General features: G+C 42.4%; 1 protein-coding gene across 1 annotated transcript in view; it reads left to right on the top strand.

The window, feature by feature from the left end:
- The first annotated feature begins 5641 nt into the window (after nt 1-5641).
- LOC115375761 (dipeptidyl aminopeptidase-like protein 6) overlaps nt 5642-16402 on the top strand; it is a 64823-nt gene continuing 54062 nt past the window's right edge. The window contains exon 1 of the mRNA XM_030075295.1: nt 5642-5833. Within this exon, the coding sequence (XP_029931155.1) occupies nt 5642-5833 (192 nt within the window). The remainder of the gene's footprint in view (nt 5834-16402) is intronic.

Below are 16402 nucleotides of genomic sequence, written 5' to 3'. Positions count from 1 at the left end.
TTTTATTAGACAAAAAAACTGTGGCTCATAACCAGTAGAAGAACTGAAGTGCACTGCATAATGGCAAACTGTGAAAAATTTGACATTTGCCAGGTTAAGAGAGTCTACCCAGCTTTCCAGATTACAAGAACATATAGATTCAGAATAAATGATAAAGGGTGTTATATTGTGCACCACCAGCAAAATCACCTCGGGCTGAAATCAATAGTTGAATAAAATAGAGTGTGACTGGCACGGTGGTTTGAATTGTGCCTCACACATGCTCAGAGAATACATTCCCATGTGATGAAGTGCTTCATTTTGCTCACCGGAGTGTCTTCCTCAGCAGATGCCTCGCTGTATTTACACACACAAGCACACATCCACATGCACAGACAAACACATTACGTGATGATAAATTTCACTCGTGTTTCCGTTCAGCTTGTTCCATTTCTCCTTTCCTCCTCTCTCCCACTTCCCCTATCTCTCTCCCCCTTTCCTCCTCCTCATCATCTGTTGTCACAATCCCAAGGCAAATGCAGTCTGCCGTTTCCCTCAAACCTAGCCACAGTCTCTACCACATCAGCCAGCATTAAACTCCATTTCTTCTGTGACTTATCTGCTGCCATTTCAATTTGGGCTCACTTTCCCTCATCTGTAATGTACTGGACGGTTCAGCACTTATACTCTGTACACGATATCACGCTGCTTCCAACAGTCTAATGCAACCTACTCGAATAAGTTTCACTCCTAGAAAGCGGTTCACAGAGTTGAATTTACATGCTGGGCTTAGCTGAGCATAAGTTTAAAATGGCTACTTTTTGGAATAGTTCCATAAATGTGAATGTGGTATGATTTAGAGGATATTTATAAATCTGAAGCATGAATGCTATAGTCTATTCAAGACATTTGTAAAGTTTTCTCATTTTCATGAACCTCTTCAACTCTGCTGATCCCATCCGTGGGTTTATGCAGCTTTGCAGTGCATGCAGCTTTGTGACAGATCCCAAGGTTTCCAAAGACCGACCAAATATGTCCTATTGAATAATGCACAAGACATCCAGATATTTTCTATTTGATATTTGTACTTTGTATAAGCAAGACAAAGCTTCAGTGAAGTGTTGAAAACATCAGATACAGAATATGTATGTGACATTGTCATACAATATGTAAAAAATACTTTTTCTTAATTTTAAGCTGCTTAATGGGAGATTTTATGCTAAATCAGAGATTAAGGGGTTAAATATCGGTTACAGTAATGTTTAGTCTCATTTCATTTTATCAGCTGAATATGACCTGACCTGAAAATAGAAATGACTTTAGTGATTTGTGGAGACAGCTTGCTTTTGTGCAGTCGGCCACAACAGTAATAAAGTGCTTTGACTTGCAGCACATTGTAATTGAATTCACCATCGTTACATGGCCTGAAATGAGCCAAGTGTTGTAATGTAGAGTTAGGGTGTAATTCAACGATAAGGAATGTATTCCTCTGCACAATCCTATTAACTTTGGCCTTCAGTGAGGTATAATTACATTTTGATAAACACTGACAGAGGAAGATCTTCCCCCCTAGGACCAATGTGGTTTTATATCAAGGAGTGGCCAATATAACATTGTAATCTTGATGGGAAAGAAGTCAATGACTTCATCTTTTTGAGCTAATTAGATGAATTGACATACTGAAGTTTTCAAATTTAACTTTTCTGTTTTTAGGTTTAGGGATTTTTTTTTTTTTTTTTTATTTTTTTTTTTTAACACTGGAGGCCAATAGGTGACAAGAACTTGGTGGCAGGGAGAAGAGTGTTGATTAATGATCTTTGCATCTATACTGGCTTATTAAAATGGTTTACAGTCTTATGTGCAGAAGTTTAAAAAGTGGACATATTTTATGCACCCACAATTCACTGCATGTATAGGGATTTATGATCATTTCAATCAGTGTCCCATAAACCACTTTGTAGCCTTGAAAAGGACTATCTTGGGATTGCAGCATAAGAAAAAGCATTTGGCCTTGCTGTAACAAAAGCCACAACATGTAAGGCAATACAGCTACCAGGGTGATAAGCAAATGTGTTGCCATGGCTCAGCTCAGCATAAACAGAAATCATTAGTGTCCAGCTAATACAAAATGGAAAATGGCACAAAAATGTGATTACCATGGGCTGCAACTAAATCCATTCTGTTGCATGCATGTAGAGAGACACAATGCTTTCCATATTCAGCAACAACTGAGTGATGTTCAGAGGAAATGAGATATTATTGCACTCTCACCAAACATTGATTAATTGATCTGTTTGTGCGGCCATCCAATTAATTTGTGTCATTTTGTTGTGGTGTAAATAATGCTGATGGAAACAAGTAGGCTGGTTGTAGCTTTTTACTTAATGTAGACACATTAAGTTGCACATTATAAGTGCATCAGAGCATTGCATAATACATGGTCCTGTAGTATGAATCTTGTATGATTGCATTATGGCACAATGAGGAATGTCATTCAGAAGGTTATAGCAGATATTCATTGCCACTTATCTCTTTATACATTGTTTATACAACATCATTTTTTTTTTTTTTTTTTTTGTTACAGTAGGGTCACAGGACAACAGCTTGCCCACTATTCTTTGTCATGTTGTGTTTTTGGCAGATCTGTTGGTTCGAGTTCAGGCTTTCCTGCTAACAAAGCTAGTATAAAGTTATAGGATCATATACTGCAGTGGGATTTTTCCTGCAGGCTCCCTCAGAGCAGTTCACCACACTGTGGAAGACATAATCACGTATATTCCAACACCAACTGAATAACTTTCCTCTTGCGCCTATAAGACAAGATAGCACCGGTGCATGTTCAGTAAGTCTCGCTATTAATATTCTCCAGTGAAATCCACAGTAAACTTACCCAGGAGAAACTTTGAAGTATAGTGGAGCATAATGATATCACTCATAGAATCATGAAGTGTAATGAAGTAAATCATGTCATGTTCTCATTAAAATACATTTGCTAGGTGTGTATAATATAATTATGATGCCTCAAGGTGCCACTGCACAAGCAGCTGAATAACAATTAGACTTTTGCACTGCTAGACAAATGTGCGCCTTTACTTACACTGGCTACAGTGACATCATTATGTAACTGTAAAGGTACTAGGTATAAGTAGGCAGCTACTAAGTCTTTGCTGATGTTATTACATGCCTTTCCAAATAGCAAAAATATTTTGTGTCCATGCATGCCAGAGCTTGTCTGCTGTAATGTTTGTGAGAACAGGATAAGGTGTAGCTCCAGTCAGCTTGGGTATCTGTCTGCCAGTGATAGGGGAGCCAAGTTTAGCCCAGCCCCCTCGTACAGTCCTGGAGGGACTGTTAAAGCAGCCAGCAGTTCACAATAGCTCCCCAACAAGGTGAAGGAGATTGGAAGACATCCATCAGAAAGACTGGGATGGGTGTCTGGTGACCCAAACCTATTTCCCAGGGGTACACAGGAGCGGACCTAGGAAAGGCATTTATGAACAAGAGAAACAAATGATGACAGGGATCAGGATGAGCCTCTGTGGAAAAAGAGGCCGCTTTCACAAGCTGTAATCCCTGAGAAGTTCAGTCCACAAAGCATCGTGTACATTTCTGTTGGAGCTACAATTATGTTGCATGGAAACACATCAAACAATGCTGCGCATAATGTATGGATCATACACAAAGCTAAAGGAAATAGACTGAAGACTTGAAGAAGTCTTTAGAAACAGAACTGAGAAACAGACTTGAGGAGCAAGAGTGGAATACAGACAAACCTCCACTAAGCAAAGGCAATAATGTCTTATGGCCTTGTTTCTGAATGGATATGCAAACCTTTGAAATCGATGTTCTGTATTCCAGCAACATATCCTATTATAGAGATTACATTCATAATTCAAGTTATGAATTAATGAGCCTCCAGCAGTCTTTTTGGGGCTGGAGATGACTCACCAATTGTGAGGAAATTAATTGAAACCCGCTCATTGTTCATTGTCGTATATAAAATGCTTTCATTTCTGCTGCTGTAGTTAGCACGCCTTGATTATCTTCTGCAAACAGCACGTTTGCAAAATGAACTTGCATTCACAAATAGCATTGTGAATGGACGCGTCCATCCACAGCCACAAAATGCAAAGTAGCAATTTTCAGCAGTACTGTGCACGTCTGCTTTGAATCACAGTTAGTGCTGCTTTGAAGTTGTACCCCTGTGAAGATGACCCATTTCCCAGAAATACAGCATAGTCCCAGTGGAGTGATGGTTTGAGCTGTCACAGCGAGGGGCCAAGGGGTGTTTTCTTGTGGCACCCACCCATGACAGTGACGGAAGAGATTCTAACACTCCCCCCACCAGACATAAGCCAATATTCTGCATTTATGACTGACCTGCTTTACTGTGGCCTCAGTGAGCATTTTAGCAGTATGAAATCACTTGTAATGTATTGGATGACTTGAATTACATCGCTGCATATGAAATGCCAATGAAAGTGTTTTATGGAAAGAACACTGCGTATATCAAGGTGCAGGAGAGAAATGCTCAGTATTTTACAGGGAAGAAAGGTGGGAATAAAGGTGAAGAACATTCACGCTGCAGGAGCTATGGAGCCAGTCTGTTAATTTGGATAAACTGTGGAAATAGACACTATTTCACAGTAATCAGGGAAATGAATACTGTTGGGAATTTTTGTTTTCTGATTGTCATAGGAAGCAGCAGAGTTTGAAGTTCTGCTGTCCTTATCTTGGCAAAAGTAATAATTGTTTTACACTTGGATTGTACTTGATCAGAGGGTGTGTGTGTGTGTGTGTGTGTGTGTGTGTGTGCGCGCGCCTCTGTCTGTCAGCCTGTCTTAACCCAAAGCGCCACAGAGAGGCACTCGAGCTCCGTCTTGGGACTTGGAGTAATTATTTGGAGGAAAATTATATTATCCTGTTCATGTAATCATAAATATGTGCGACCAGCCCTTATCAAAGGGTTTGAATGCAGATAAAAGCAGGTGAAAGTTTTGCTGTGCTGCTGTATTTGTGTGCACAGTCCCCACATCAGTGTTATGACAGCAGTATTACAGTATAGCTGCTCTCAGTCCTGGTCACTTCTCATGCAGAGCGCGTCTGCCGAGAGTACCGGAGGCTCTCTGCGTCCTTCACACTCTTCACGCACCAGGACAGTCCGCCAAACACAGAGCTGACAGGGTCCACAGATTATCTTTTGCTCCTTTGTTTTGTGGACAATTATCAGGAGTCTGGAGGAGGAAATATCTGATTGGAAACTCAGCGTCTGGCTGCTATCTCGCTGTGTGAGGAGGCATCAGGAAACTGAAGAGGGGGGACAACGTGCTGTGAATACTGAACAGAGCAACTATTGACACCTACAGCCTACCACTCTGCTGTGCGCCTGGACAAAGCTAAAAAGGCACATCGCCGTGAAGGATTTAGCTTAACGTCGGTCTTCCACTCCATGCTGTGAAACTATTTCTATCCGTGCATGCTTATTTACTAAGTCTCTTCACCTTATCTCTTTGCTCCATCCCAGAGGGAAAACGGGCTGTCCGCCATCGGCTCTCCTCGAAGCGCACAGAAAAACCAATAGATCTGCCCAAACCTAAATCAGGCGAGACCCGTCTGTGGCTTTGACATGCTGTAAGTTGTTTTTGTCTGGATTGGACCTATTATGGCTTCGCTGTATCAGAGATTCACCGGGAAGATCAATACGAACAATTCCTTCCCGCACCCACCTGAGGCCAGCCACCTTCTCGGTGGACAGGTTGCAGAGGAGGAAAACGCAGGCAAGACCCCTCAGCCCCTCGCCGACGGCCGACCTCACGTCCAATACCGCAAGAAAAACGTGCGGGAGGATGAGGATGTAAGACACTTGTCTTTTATTTAACAAGATAAACCCACGAATAGCACACAACCCGCCACCCTGCATTAGTTTAGATCATTACCCCTCCAAGACAGAGAGACACATTCATGCATATATACATCTAGTTATATATGTGATGCACCGATTGAAACGCTCTCCCGGGTGTCACTTTTACAGGCTGCGCAAGAAAGTTTTAAAATGTTGCTTTGTATTTTATTCCAGCTGCTGCCTTGCATGAATGTGTCGATTTAAAGCAAAGTTGCGTTGGTATTGTGTAGTGTTTTTCCAGCACTCAAATTCTGGCGCAAAAAGTCTGAGTGACCAAATGAAACCTGCCTATGATTGGTCTTTTGTCTAATTTGCCTATGTCATCTTGTGTGTGTGTGTGTGTGTGTGTGTGTGTGTGTGTGTGTGTGTGTGTGTCTGTGTGTGTGTGTGAGTGTCTGAGTAAAAAGCATCCACTTAAGCAAACAGGAGACTAACAGATATTTTACTTGTAAAATACTCAGTAGTTTTTGTGTCTGTTTATTAGGCATGCACTGTCCATGGTGCTGAAATTGCAGTGATCGTTCCCAGCATGTTTTAGTCCACACTGTTTCTGTCTTTTTGTTGTTGTTGGTTGGTGCACTGTGGCCTTTGTTATATTAAATTTGCAGGCTTGTGGTTATAGTTCAACATAAAAAACAAAGGTGCCAACCTTGTGGACATTTCGTGCATGTAATCCCCAATCCGGGGAAATGATCGCTTTGACTGTGTTTGGGAAAGAAAACCCCAGTCAAGTCTCCTCATTTGAAGCAAATTATACTATTAAAAGTTTTACCCTCATAACTGTAATCATGTGAATAGTGATAGCTTTGCGCACTGGTAAGACTTTACATCAGATCTGGTGGACTGACATGCAGCCGAGGCCTGATGGAGAGCGTGCTACTTGTTTGCAGATGACACTAATTCAGACCTACACAGTTCATGAGATCACAGTACCCTTCTCAGGCGTTTTTATCTTTAAATGGTGACAGGTCCATACACTGCTAACACTGCGTTGTTGCTGTGTGTTATTGATGTTTGTCACATTGAGAATCCAGTGATAAGGCTGGTGACAGGCCGGACACCAACACTGCTGGGGCTTAAAAAAACCCACAACATCTGCATTAGTCACAGGGTATAGGCAATTTCTTAGTGTGCTCCATGCTCCACAGTTTCCTGTGAAAGCCTCTGTGTTTGCTGAATGAGGTATTTTCATTGCTGGGTAATTGGAAAGCATGGTATTCAATTAATTCTAGTAATTTAAGCGTAGGAATGTGGTCTGGTTTTTCTGCAGTGGTTTATTAAATGTCTCTGTGTGATCAGTAGCCACTGCTGGATTGCTAGGCTTCCTATAGCATATTTATTAGGTGTGGACTGTTCACCTTGAGGTCACCTTTAGTCATGATGTCCCACTGAGTAGTGCTGGAGCATGAAATTGCCTTTTGCCTCATGAGATGGAGAGGCCACTTCAAGCAGTGATTTTTTTTGAGTCCCCATAAAAGTTTGAATGAGCTTTTGTTATTTCCACTTATTTTGCCAAGGGAAAGGGCAAAACTCGATTTTCTTTATCTGGATCATTAGAATCAATTAATCTTCCAGATGGTTTAGTGTTTTTCTACAATCCCACAGCTCCAGATGCAAGTATTACTTACTATGTTGGAGGCAGCAGTTTACTCCAAGCTGGTAAAAGAGGGAAGAGTCGGCTTTTTCTTGCAAAAACAATTAATTTGTTTTACTGCATTGCACTGAGTTCTTCAGAGCTCACAAAATGCGAGCACTGCATCTTTGTTTTTGGATATGTGTGTGTGTGTGTGTGTGTGTGTGGGATGTGATTAATTGTGTAAGCTCTGTGCTCTGAGTGTAAGCATCAGTATTTTGTGGCAGAGCTTGTGTCACCTGGGGAGATCAGCCATAGTTCTTTCTCTTTCTTACTATCTTTTACTGCTAATGGTGGCGCAGAAGCCCATAAAGTGTTCTTAATTAATTGTTGCTGTATGGACGTGTGAAATAAGGTGACATTTCAAACACAGACACCAGTGCTGAGGGATCTCGTCATGACCTGGCTTATACTGACTTTTCTCAACTGCAAGGCCAACAGAGGACAAACCAAACATCTCCTGTTGTTTTGGCTCGGGCACGATAACGCAAGGTGACACGTGAGGCAATATCAGATGACAAACTAATAATTTATGCACTTAAGCTTATGCTGAACATTTCCTTTGGCTCTGTCTCACCAGAAGTCTTCTAGCTGTGTTTCAGACGTCCGTACATAATTCTTCAAAATTATGAACCATTTATCAACTTAGTACTCTGTAGCCATTCTTGTTAGACTCAAGCCTGAGGGTCATCCTATCTCATCCTTGGGAAACTTTGCCTGGTTCTCACTTAAATGGTTTGGCTCCTTAGTTTTTCAATAAAACTTTCTCAATCACAAAGTTCCTCATCATGCTTTTATAAACCACACCTTTGGAGTTCTGCAGGGTTCGATTTTAGAATCCCTTCTCTTTTCTCCATTAATGTTTTTTCTTGTCCACATTGCTACTACTACAATTATTATACAACAATCATTTGCAGGCATCTATAAATACCATTAAGTTCTGCAAATGTTAAGCCATTTTCCAGAAATTTAAGAGAGCCATGAAGATCTAAGCTTTGATCAACATTTCAGGGAGAAATTTTCAGTCTTCTCTGGGAAATAGTTCCACACTGAAGACAAATTTTATCATTTGGTTATCTGGACCATCCCATCTATGGCTTTTTCAAACTCAGCCTACTTCAACTGTTTTAAAAGGCTATCTGTGTCACTCAAAGGCCTGCATCACTCTTGCTTCCAGCTGGGACAAGATGTAACAGTAGCGCGTTTTATCTACCACTAAAGGCTGGTTCTAATTTTAGAGTCTTTGCATTTGTCACCTGTCAGTTTTCAAATTGGTTTTAAAATTTCACCAATTCCTTTAAAGGCACATTAGTGTACTGCCTCAAGCTACAGCTCAGCCTTTTTAATGCCTACATTTTTCATTTTTCACAATATCTATCTGCTTATCTCATGATTACATAGACAAAATAATATATAATCACATTATCATCCTAAACACCTCTAGTTGAGCCAACAAATCTAATATTGATACTTACACTGGCTGAATCTATCTTGTTACTTTTGTTCATTGTGACTTCTGTAATGGCAACTGTGAATTCATGCTGAACTGTGATGACTATCGATAAGCAAAAAGCTCATTTCCCACTAGGCTGCTCTAATCTGACATGCTGCTCAGTAATACATTAAAATTTTTCCCCCCTCCTAGACTGCAGGCTTTTGATTAAAAGAATGCTGGAAATGTTGCCAGGTATTAATATTATTTTTGTTTAAATACATAGACAGGGACAGGAGAAGAACAATATTCTCCCTGGGGAGCTTGGTGGCAAAGGGGTTGTTTAGAGATGGCAGTGTTACACAAGCTGCGCCCCAGGAGACTAACAAAAAGATACAAGCTGTCAGATTTCTCTTTTGAGATTATTTTGGTCTGTGTTTAAGGTAACCATTGTATTTAACAATGTATTCTTGGCTGAATACTGCAAGCTTTCTGGCTTTGAACCACAGAATATTTGGCTGGCTATACCTTCTTCTACAAGTATTACTCGGTGATGCTTCATGAATTTGATTGATAAAACTTTTGAATTATTTTGCTAGTTTCATACTTTAGTTTGAGGTGAAATTGGACCATATCAAATGTTAATCCCCTTTCTACATCATTTTGTTATCTTGTGGATCCTAGAGCATTGGAGTTCAAAAGGAAATGATAACTCACCCAGGCTGTGTGATTGAAGTGTGAAATTTAATTCACATTGGATACTAATGCCCAGGGCTGACTCCATCTGTCTTCAGAAGCACACATACACACGCCGACACACGCCGCCCCGCATGCACGCATGCACGCATGCACGCACAAAATAAACAGAAACATGCTCACGCTCAGAGCACACTAGCACAGTATTTTTCGCCTGTATATACTTCTCCTAGTGGTGTCTGGCATGTGTCTGGAAAGAAGATACATACATGCACACACACACACACACACACACACACACAAACACACACACCGCCTGTCCTCACATGCACTTTACTGTACTTTCTACTGAAAAATATCCCAGATAAGAGTAAGACAGTCTGGCCTAGTTCCCAAGAATTAGTCTAGTGCTTTGTTTCCGTTGGGGTCCAGAGCTCAGCGAAATCAACCAGACTGAACTTAAAAAGAGCAGCCACATAAAAGGAAGAGAGCAGTGAGATGTGATAGTCTGTCCTCATTATCTAAGTGACCAAGCGTACTCTTTCTCTGCGGTGACGACTGCTTATTGAAGCCTGCCACTCTCCTCTTTACTAGGTGCTCTCATCCACAATAAGGATGTGCTCTGAGATTTCACTGGCATTCTCTTATTTAGCATTTTTTACTGACTTATGTTTTTGCACAAAGACATACACAGGCAAGTCATAAGGTCTCATTTTAATCAGGGTTAAACAGATGTTTTGGTTTATCAGGGTATTGGGCCAATATCCTTTTTGTCTTTTTTTAAGATATCGTTGTGTTCATGTCCTCCCTCTCCAATATGAAAAAGGTTGTTCTTTTGCTCTTTTTAAAAAAGTCTTTTGATAGCATTGGACAGTATTCTCTCATCTCTTTATTATGTATTGGCAATATTCTCTTTGTATATTTTGTTCATTCAAACATTTCATTACAGAGAGATTTCCTCTAGTAATAATTTCCTTGTTTATTTTTTTCATTGTAATTTTCAAATTCAAAGATGGTCAATATCCGTACAAAATATCAGCCATGGGCAGCTCCAGTTGAGGCAGATATCAGAACCAGCAGTGATTTTAAAAGAAAACAAATCAGTCAAGCCCTGGAAGTAAACATACAGCCATCTTTAGAAATACCTCAGAGCACATTGTCTAATTTTAGCTATAACGCAAATGCAGGGTTGCTGACCGCTCAACCTTTGCTCTGTGTGCAGTGCAGGACACAGAGCGGACAGGCTGTCACCCAGCGCGGCTCCTCCCCTCAGGACAGCACAGCATCCGCAGCAGGACCTCCTGCTCTGTGTTGCCATGGTTGCAAAGGTGAAGAGGGTGAGGCTGTACACTCTGGGAACACACACTGTTGCTTTCTGGTGGCTCTGCCCGCCATCTGGAGATGACACAGCGCTCCCAACCATGCAACATGCTAAATCCACCATCATGGGCCTGCCATGTTGCTGTTTTCCTCCATTCTGCAAACAGCCAGCAGCCTGTATGTGTACAAGCATCCACCACTCTTTATGTGTTGTGGTTGCTGCGGGTAGACTGTCACTTAGTATCGACCAGCTTTTTGCTGCTCTTTTCCCAGAAGGCATCTCAACTGGTCATCCATCCCCCTCTCAGCACCTCAACACTCTGTTGACACACCATCGATCATCCCATACCCCCCCCATGCCCCCTCCACGGGCCTGTCAGCAGCACGTCGACATGGCTGTTGCCGCCGCCTCGTTCTGCAACTATCCGTCTTTTTTGTCCAGTGATTTACTGTATTATTACTGGGGCTGACAGGTGGTATTAGTGAGTGTTTAAATAGAGAAATCCCCCATTACTCCATGATGAGAAAAGGATTTTGCTTATTGGTTGGTGCTGAGCTTCTGTCTTTGCACCCTGGATAGATATCCTGCTCTGTACATTTTCTAAAGTAACATTTATCCAGCTGTTCATACGTTTCCATGTCAGCATTTTAACCCTGTCCTGCCCTATTAATCCCTTTCACTTTTCATTCTTATTTTGATTTCAACACCAACTGCTATCTGTGCGGCTGAAATTGAATTTTAGCTGTTTAAATATTCATACAGTGAAAAATCACCCCTTTTGTCAGCCATCTTCTTCTGCGTTTCTTCTTTCTTAGTGGCAGTGCAGTTCACAGCCTTCCCCTGCTTTCTCACAGGAGATTAGCTCACTCTGCAGATCTAACTTCACTGTGGATCTTAAACCTTTTCTGTTGCGTTTTAGAACTTTAAGTGTGAGTCTCAGTAGCTAAATATAACAGTCTTAACCCAGATTGCTCCCATTTCCTATTCTCCCTGTGCTCGTGTCTGTTCAACGAAGCATTAGCTTTAATGTAAGGATGGCTGGTGATGGGTGGTGCAGTTATTTTGAGACAAGAGGAAAGAGCAGTTTATTTTTAGAGCTTTCTACTTCTGGCAATAATTTCCCAAAGGGTTGGGCATTTGTATAAATTACAAGGTTTTATTCAGGCGCAATAGTAAGTGTATGCATATCAAGTCAGAGTCATTTTATTGGAGTTTGAAAGACAAAGTAGTTGAAAAACCATCACTTTTTCATGCATTGTGTTGCTTTTGCCACTAGAGGCTCTCATGCGCCAGCTGATATTTGGCAGCCAGACTTGAAACAGACTTGAATAACACAGACATCAACATAGATGAGGCAAGACATTGGTTCTGGTGAGCAGACAGACACAGGCAGGCATTCGGTCAGCCAGTTCCAGGTTAGATTTGTCATCTACTGTCAACACTTATCACCCCAAAAAATCCTTGGACTAAAATGCAGCCAAGATGCTATGCTTTTGCCAGCCATTTGTCCCTGCAGGGCCTTCCTTACTAAAGCCAGCCGGCTGACCCAACCTGCCGCGTCACAAACAGAACCAAAAGGAGATTGATAATGTCACATGTCATCAGGGGGGCTGGATTGGAAAGGTTATGTGGTCACTTAGAGCATAAACTCTCTTTGACAGCTACATCAGCCACACTGAGGGATTGCATTGACCTGCAAACACAGAGCTCTTTGTGGAAGAGAAAGCCAAGGAAGCACAGAGGGTAACAGATGGTCAGCGGCATTGATTATAACATTTAATTCAAGAGGGGAAACGGTCATATTATTATACTGGTGGTATATTAGTGGCCACAGAACCTGTTCAGTAACCAGAAGATCACAGATTTAAAGGGTACAAGATGTTCTGGATGGTTAACTAAACCTGCCACAGAAACTGGAACTCTGTCAGTATATCAAACCAATGCTCCACAAGGCCATGTGTAAAGGAGCAGTTCACCCAAAACCCCCCAAAAGACATTTTCCTCCTCACCCCTAGTGCAATCTGTCCTGATAGTTTCTGTGTGATTTGGTGAGTTTTCCAGTCTGCCACAGTCTTTCCTGACTCCCTCCGCTCCAACACAATGTGGCTTGATGACATAACCAACAGCGCTCAGGGGCGAAGAATTTTGTTGGGAACTGTTTCCTACCAAAGAACACTGGCAAACTGTATCTGTCAATCCCCAATGAGTATGAATTGGATGAAGATAGATTCAGTTTGCCCATGTGCGTCAGTCGGAAAAAGTTCCCAACAAAACTCTTCACCCAAGAGCTGTGGATTATGCCAGGCATCTGCGTTGTTTCTTTTTCTTTTTTTTTTTTGAAAGAGCTGCTGCTATTGAGTTTTTCACATGCATATTTTTGACAGTTTGAGCCCCACAAAATAATACCCATCCAGTATCCATTGTATTGGGTCCCAAGAGACACAAAAGACTGAGGCAATGCACAGAAACCATCTAGATGGATAAATTGCACCGGCAGAAAAAAATATCTTTATTTATTATTTTTTTTAAAATAAATCACAAATATATAGAGAATTAAGAAGAAATTATTTCAAAGCCAACGACAAACACTCTCCAGCAATATCTCTGTCATCTGGAATTAGAACAGCAGAGCGGAGCTGCCATCTCTCCAGAGCCCTCACAAACTCTTTTTCAGGGCTGAGACCAGGCAGCAGTAATCCGTTGTGTCACACAGGCAGATTCTCTTATCGACCCAGCTATGATACAGCAGCACCACACCCCCGGGACGCACACAAGCATACACACTCACACCCACGCGCACTTTAGCGCACAGTTTCTCAGGCACATAAACACAGTCAGAATGACAATAGGATGGCAGTGCTGCAAAGTCAACAGGGTCAAAACACAGCAAACACAAGCAACAAGTCGCATTTGTAGCAACAGTGTGGCGCACTCAGAGCCGAGTAAAAGTGAAATTCAAACTGATTGTGTTTGCATTGTGAAATCCATCCTGCTACAGTGGCTATTCTTATTCTCGGCTGAGATGTTTAGTGGGCTCCATTATCCTTCCTGTCAGTGTGGCAGCAGACTCCCCGGGTTAGTGGTTCACCCACAGATAGATGCCACAACTGATGTGTTTCAGGACACACAAGAGAGCTCTGTCCTGTCCTGACACCACTGGTCTCGGCTTCTGATAAATAAGGCATGAGATAGGCTTTCATGTTGCATCCTGGCCAGCCGTCTGTGTGCATTCAAGCCTTGCAAGGAGCAACACAGGAGCACCAAACAAGACTGCTGGACCTTCAGCCATGAAGGTGGGTTTGCGCCTTAATAGTTGTACTAGTATACAGAGATGGCTTGCCCTGAAGGTGGCAGGTCATATGCAGCAGGAGTAAGAAGTTACGCAGTGCATCTGAGCGCTGAGTTGTGTGGTGGGTTTGTGTGTGTTTGGTTGAGTGCGATGTACAAGGTGTGAGTGCACATGTAGGCCACTGTCAGTGTGGATGAGTTTTTCCTCAGGAAGTTTTGTACCACGCAGTTTGGCTGTATGCACATCATCTCCAGTCAATATTTCTCCTGCTCCTCTAAGCCAGGAGAGGCAGAGAGTCATGAGTGTGAATGAAACCCAGGGACTCCAGGGACGGAGGAGAAGATTGCTTTTCCCTGCGCTGGGAGCCGAGCACTGCCTTGTGCGGCGATGCTCCGTCTCTTGCCCACATAGAGCTGAGCAGAGACGGGGATAGGTAATGACTGTCTACTGTGGTGGAGGTGGACAGAAGGGAGAGTACTACTGAGTGATTTGCTATTCTGGAACTGGAAGCTTGTCAAATTGTACCGTACCCAATGATGGGAATCTGAACCACAATGATTGATGTTCCTCCCCTCCCTAGATTGGATGTTGCATCATGGGAATACGGGGACTTTATTGCTATATGTGTCAATGTCGAGGTAGACACCTTGTTTGGATAACATCGTGGCTCGTGTTGAGACAAATAAACCAACCTTACAACTTCTGCCAAGGAAGTTTGAGGTTGTTATTTAGTTTTGCTGTCAGCAGGATTATTCAAAAACTTGTGAACTGATTTTCAAGACATATGGTGGGCAAATAGGCTTTGGTCCAAAAGGGCAGTTGATTCATTGGGGGCGCTGCAAATACACAATTACCATTTTTTAGCTGTAGCATTGAAATTAATGGAGATGGAGGCTGGATTCCAAATCCTGAGGGTGTTTGTGCAAGGATATGAAATTAACTTAGAGTTTAAGTGATATAAATTATGTTTTTGGGTGTAATGGCAAGTTCGGCAATTTGTTCAGTGTTTGCAGAGGTTTCCACTCTCTAAGTGCCCTCTATTTATAGAAGCTGGTGTTTTTGCACCGGAGTTGTTCGCCGCATTTTGTATTCTGTCTGTGAATCACAAACAAAGAGACAACGGGAGAGAATTTGTTGGTGCTGTCAATTTGAGTCACGGTATAAAAAAGTGCTCTGAGTCTCGTATTGAGCATTCTCACAAAACCTCGAGGCCACAGACAGTATGTGCTGTATGCACTTATGTTAGGTATTATAAGCTGCACTGTGTCACAGTGTTGTTGCATTTGACCTCCTAATCCTTTAGGAAATTCTAGAGTCTAACAGAAAAATAGCTTATGGCTCTAAGGATGGCACTTTTATCAATCAGAGTGTTTCTGAATTGCTCCTGGGAGTAGGGCAAGGCAGGGCAGGCAGGAGAGAGGATAAACAACTCTGGGTAAAAAGCGCCATAAAGTGGCCCCCGCGCTGCGTGTGGTGTGTAATGCTGATCTGTGCTGAATGGCAAGATGGAGCTAATGGCCCTGGTAAGTGGCTCACTGCTGATTGTTGTGAAGGGGTTGAACGCTTTGGCTTTATCCCACCACACTCTCCTGTGAGGTTATGTTTCAGAGATGAGTGCGGTCATCCGTGGCCGCCGGACACCCAACGCTGTCCGATACAGTCGCAGCACCTTCTCTATTCTGACCTGACCCGCTTCGGTCCGATAGCCGGTGTCGGATTCTCTCTGGCAGCTTCAGATGGGGTCTCCTCGTTGATGTGTCCGCACTTGAGAAAGGAGGGCAGTGCCTCAGCTGGACCAAGTTCTCGCAAATATTTAACAGACACACACACACACACACACACACACACACACACACAGCCATGCACACACACTTTAATTTAATGCCAGGGGTGTGGAACTTAGTGCTGAGATGCTGAGTATGGGAATATTTTCACTGAGAGCTAAGGTGTGTCTTGTTTATGATCGGCTCATTATTGAGCATCCCTCCGTCCACATCACTCCTCTCTCTCCCTGACTAATGCTACTGTAAGACTCCAAACGCTGCCTCTCCATCAGCATGAAAACACGCAAGTTGTCCCGAGTGGAGAAACTATGGAAGGTGAGTGGTGTTACACTTGAAAATGGATTGAATCTTCTCTGCTACATATGT

Source organism: Myripristis murdjan, chromosome 17 (genome assembly GCF_902150065.1).
Source record: "Myripristis murdjan chromosome 17, fMyrMur1.1, whole genome shotgun sequence".
NCBI lineage: Eukaryota > Metazoa > Chordata > Actinopteri > Holocentriformes > Holocentridae > Myripristis > Myripristis murdjan.
The sequence above is the reverse complement of the archived record's forward strand: the minus strand, read 5'-3'. Positions and strand labels throughout refer to the sequence as shown.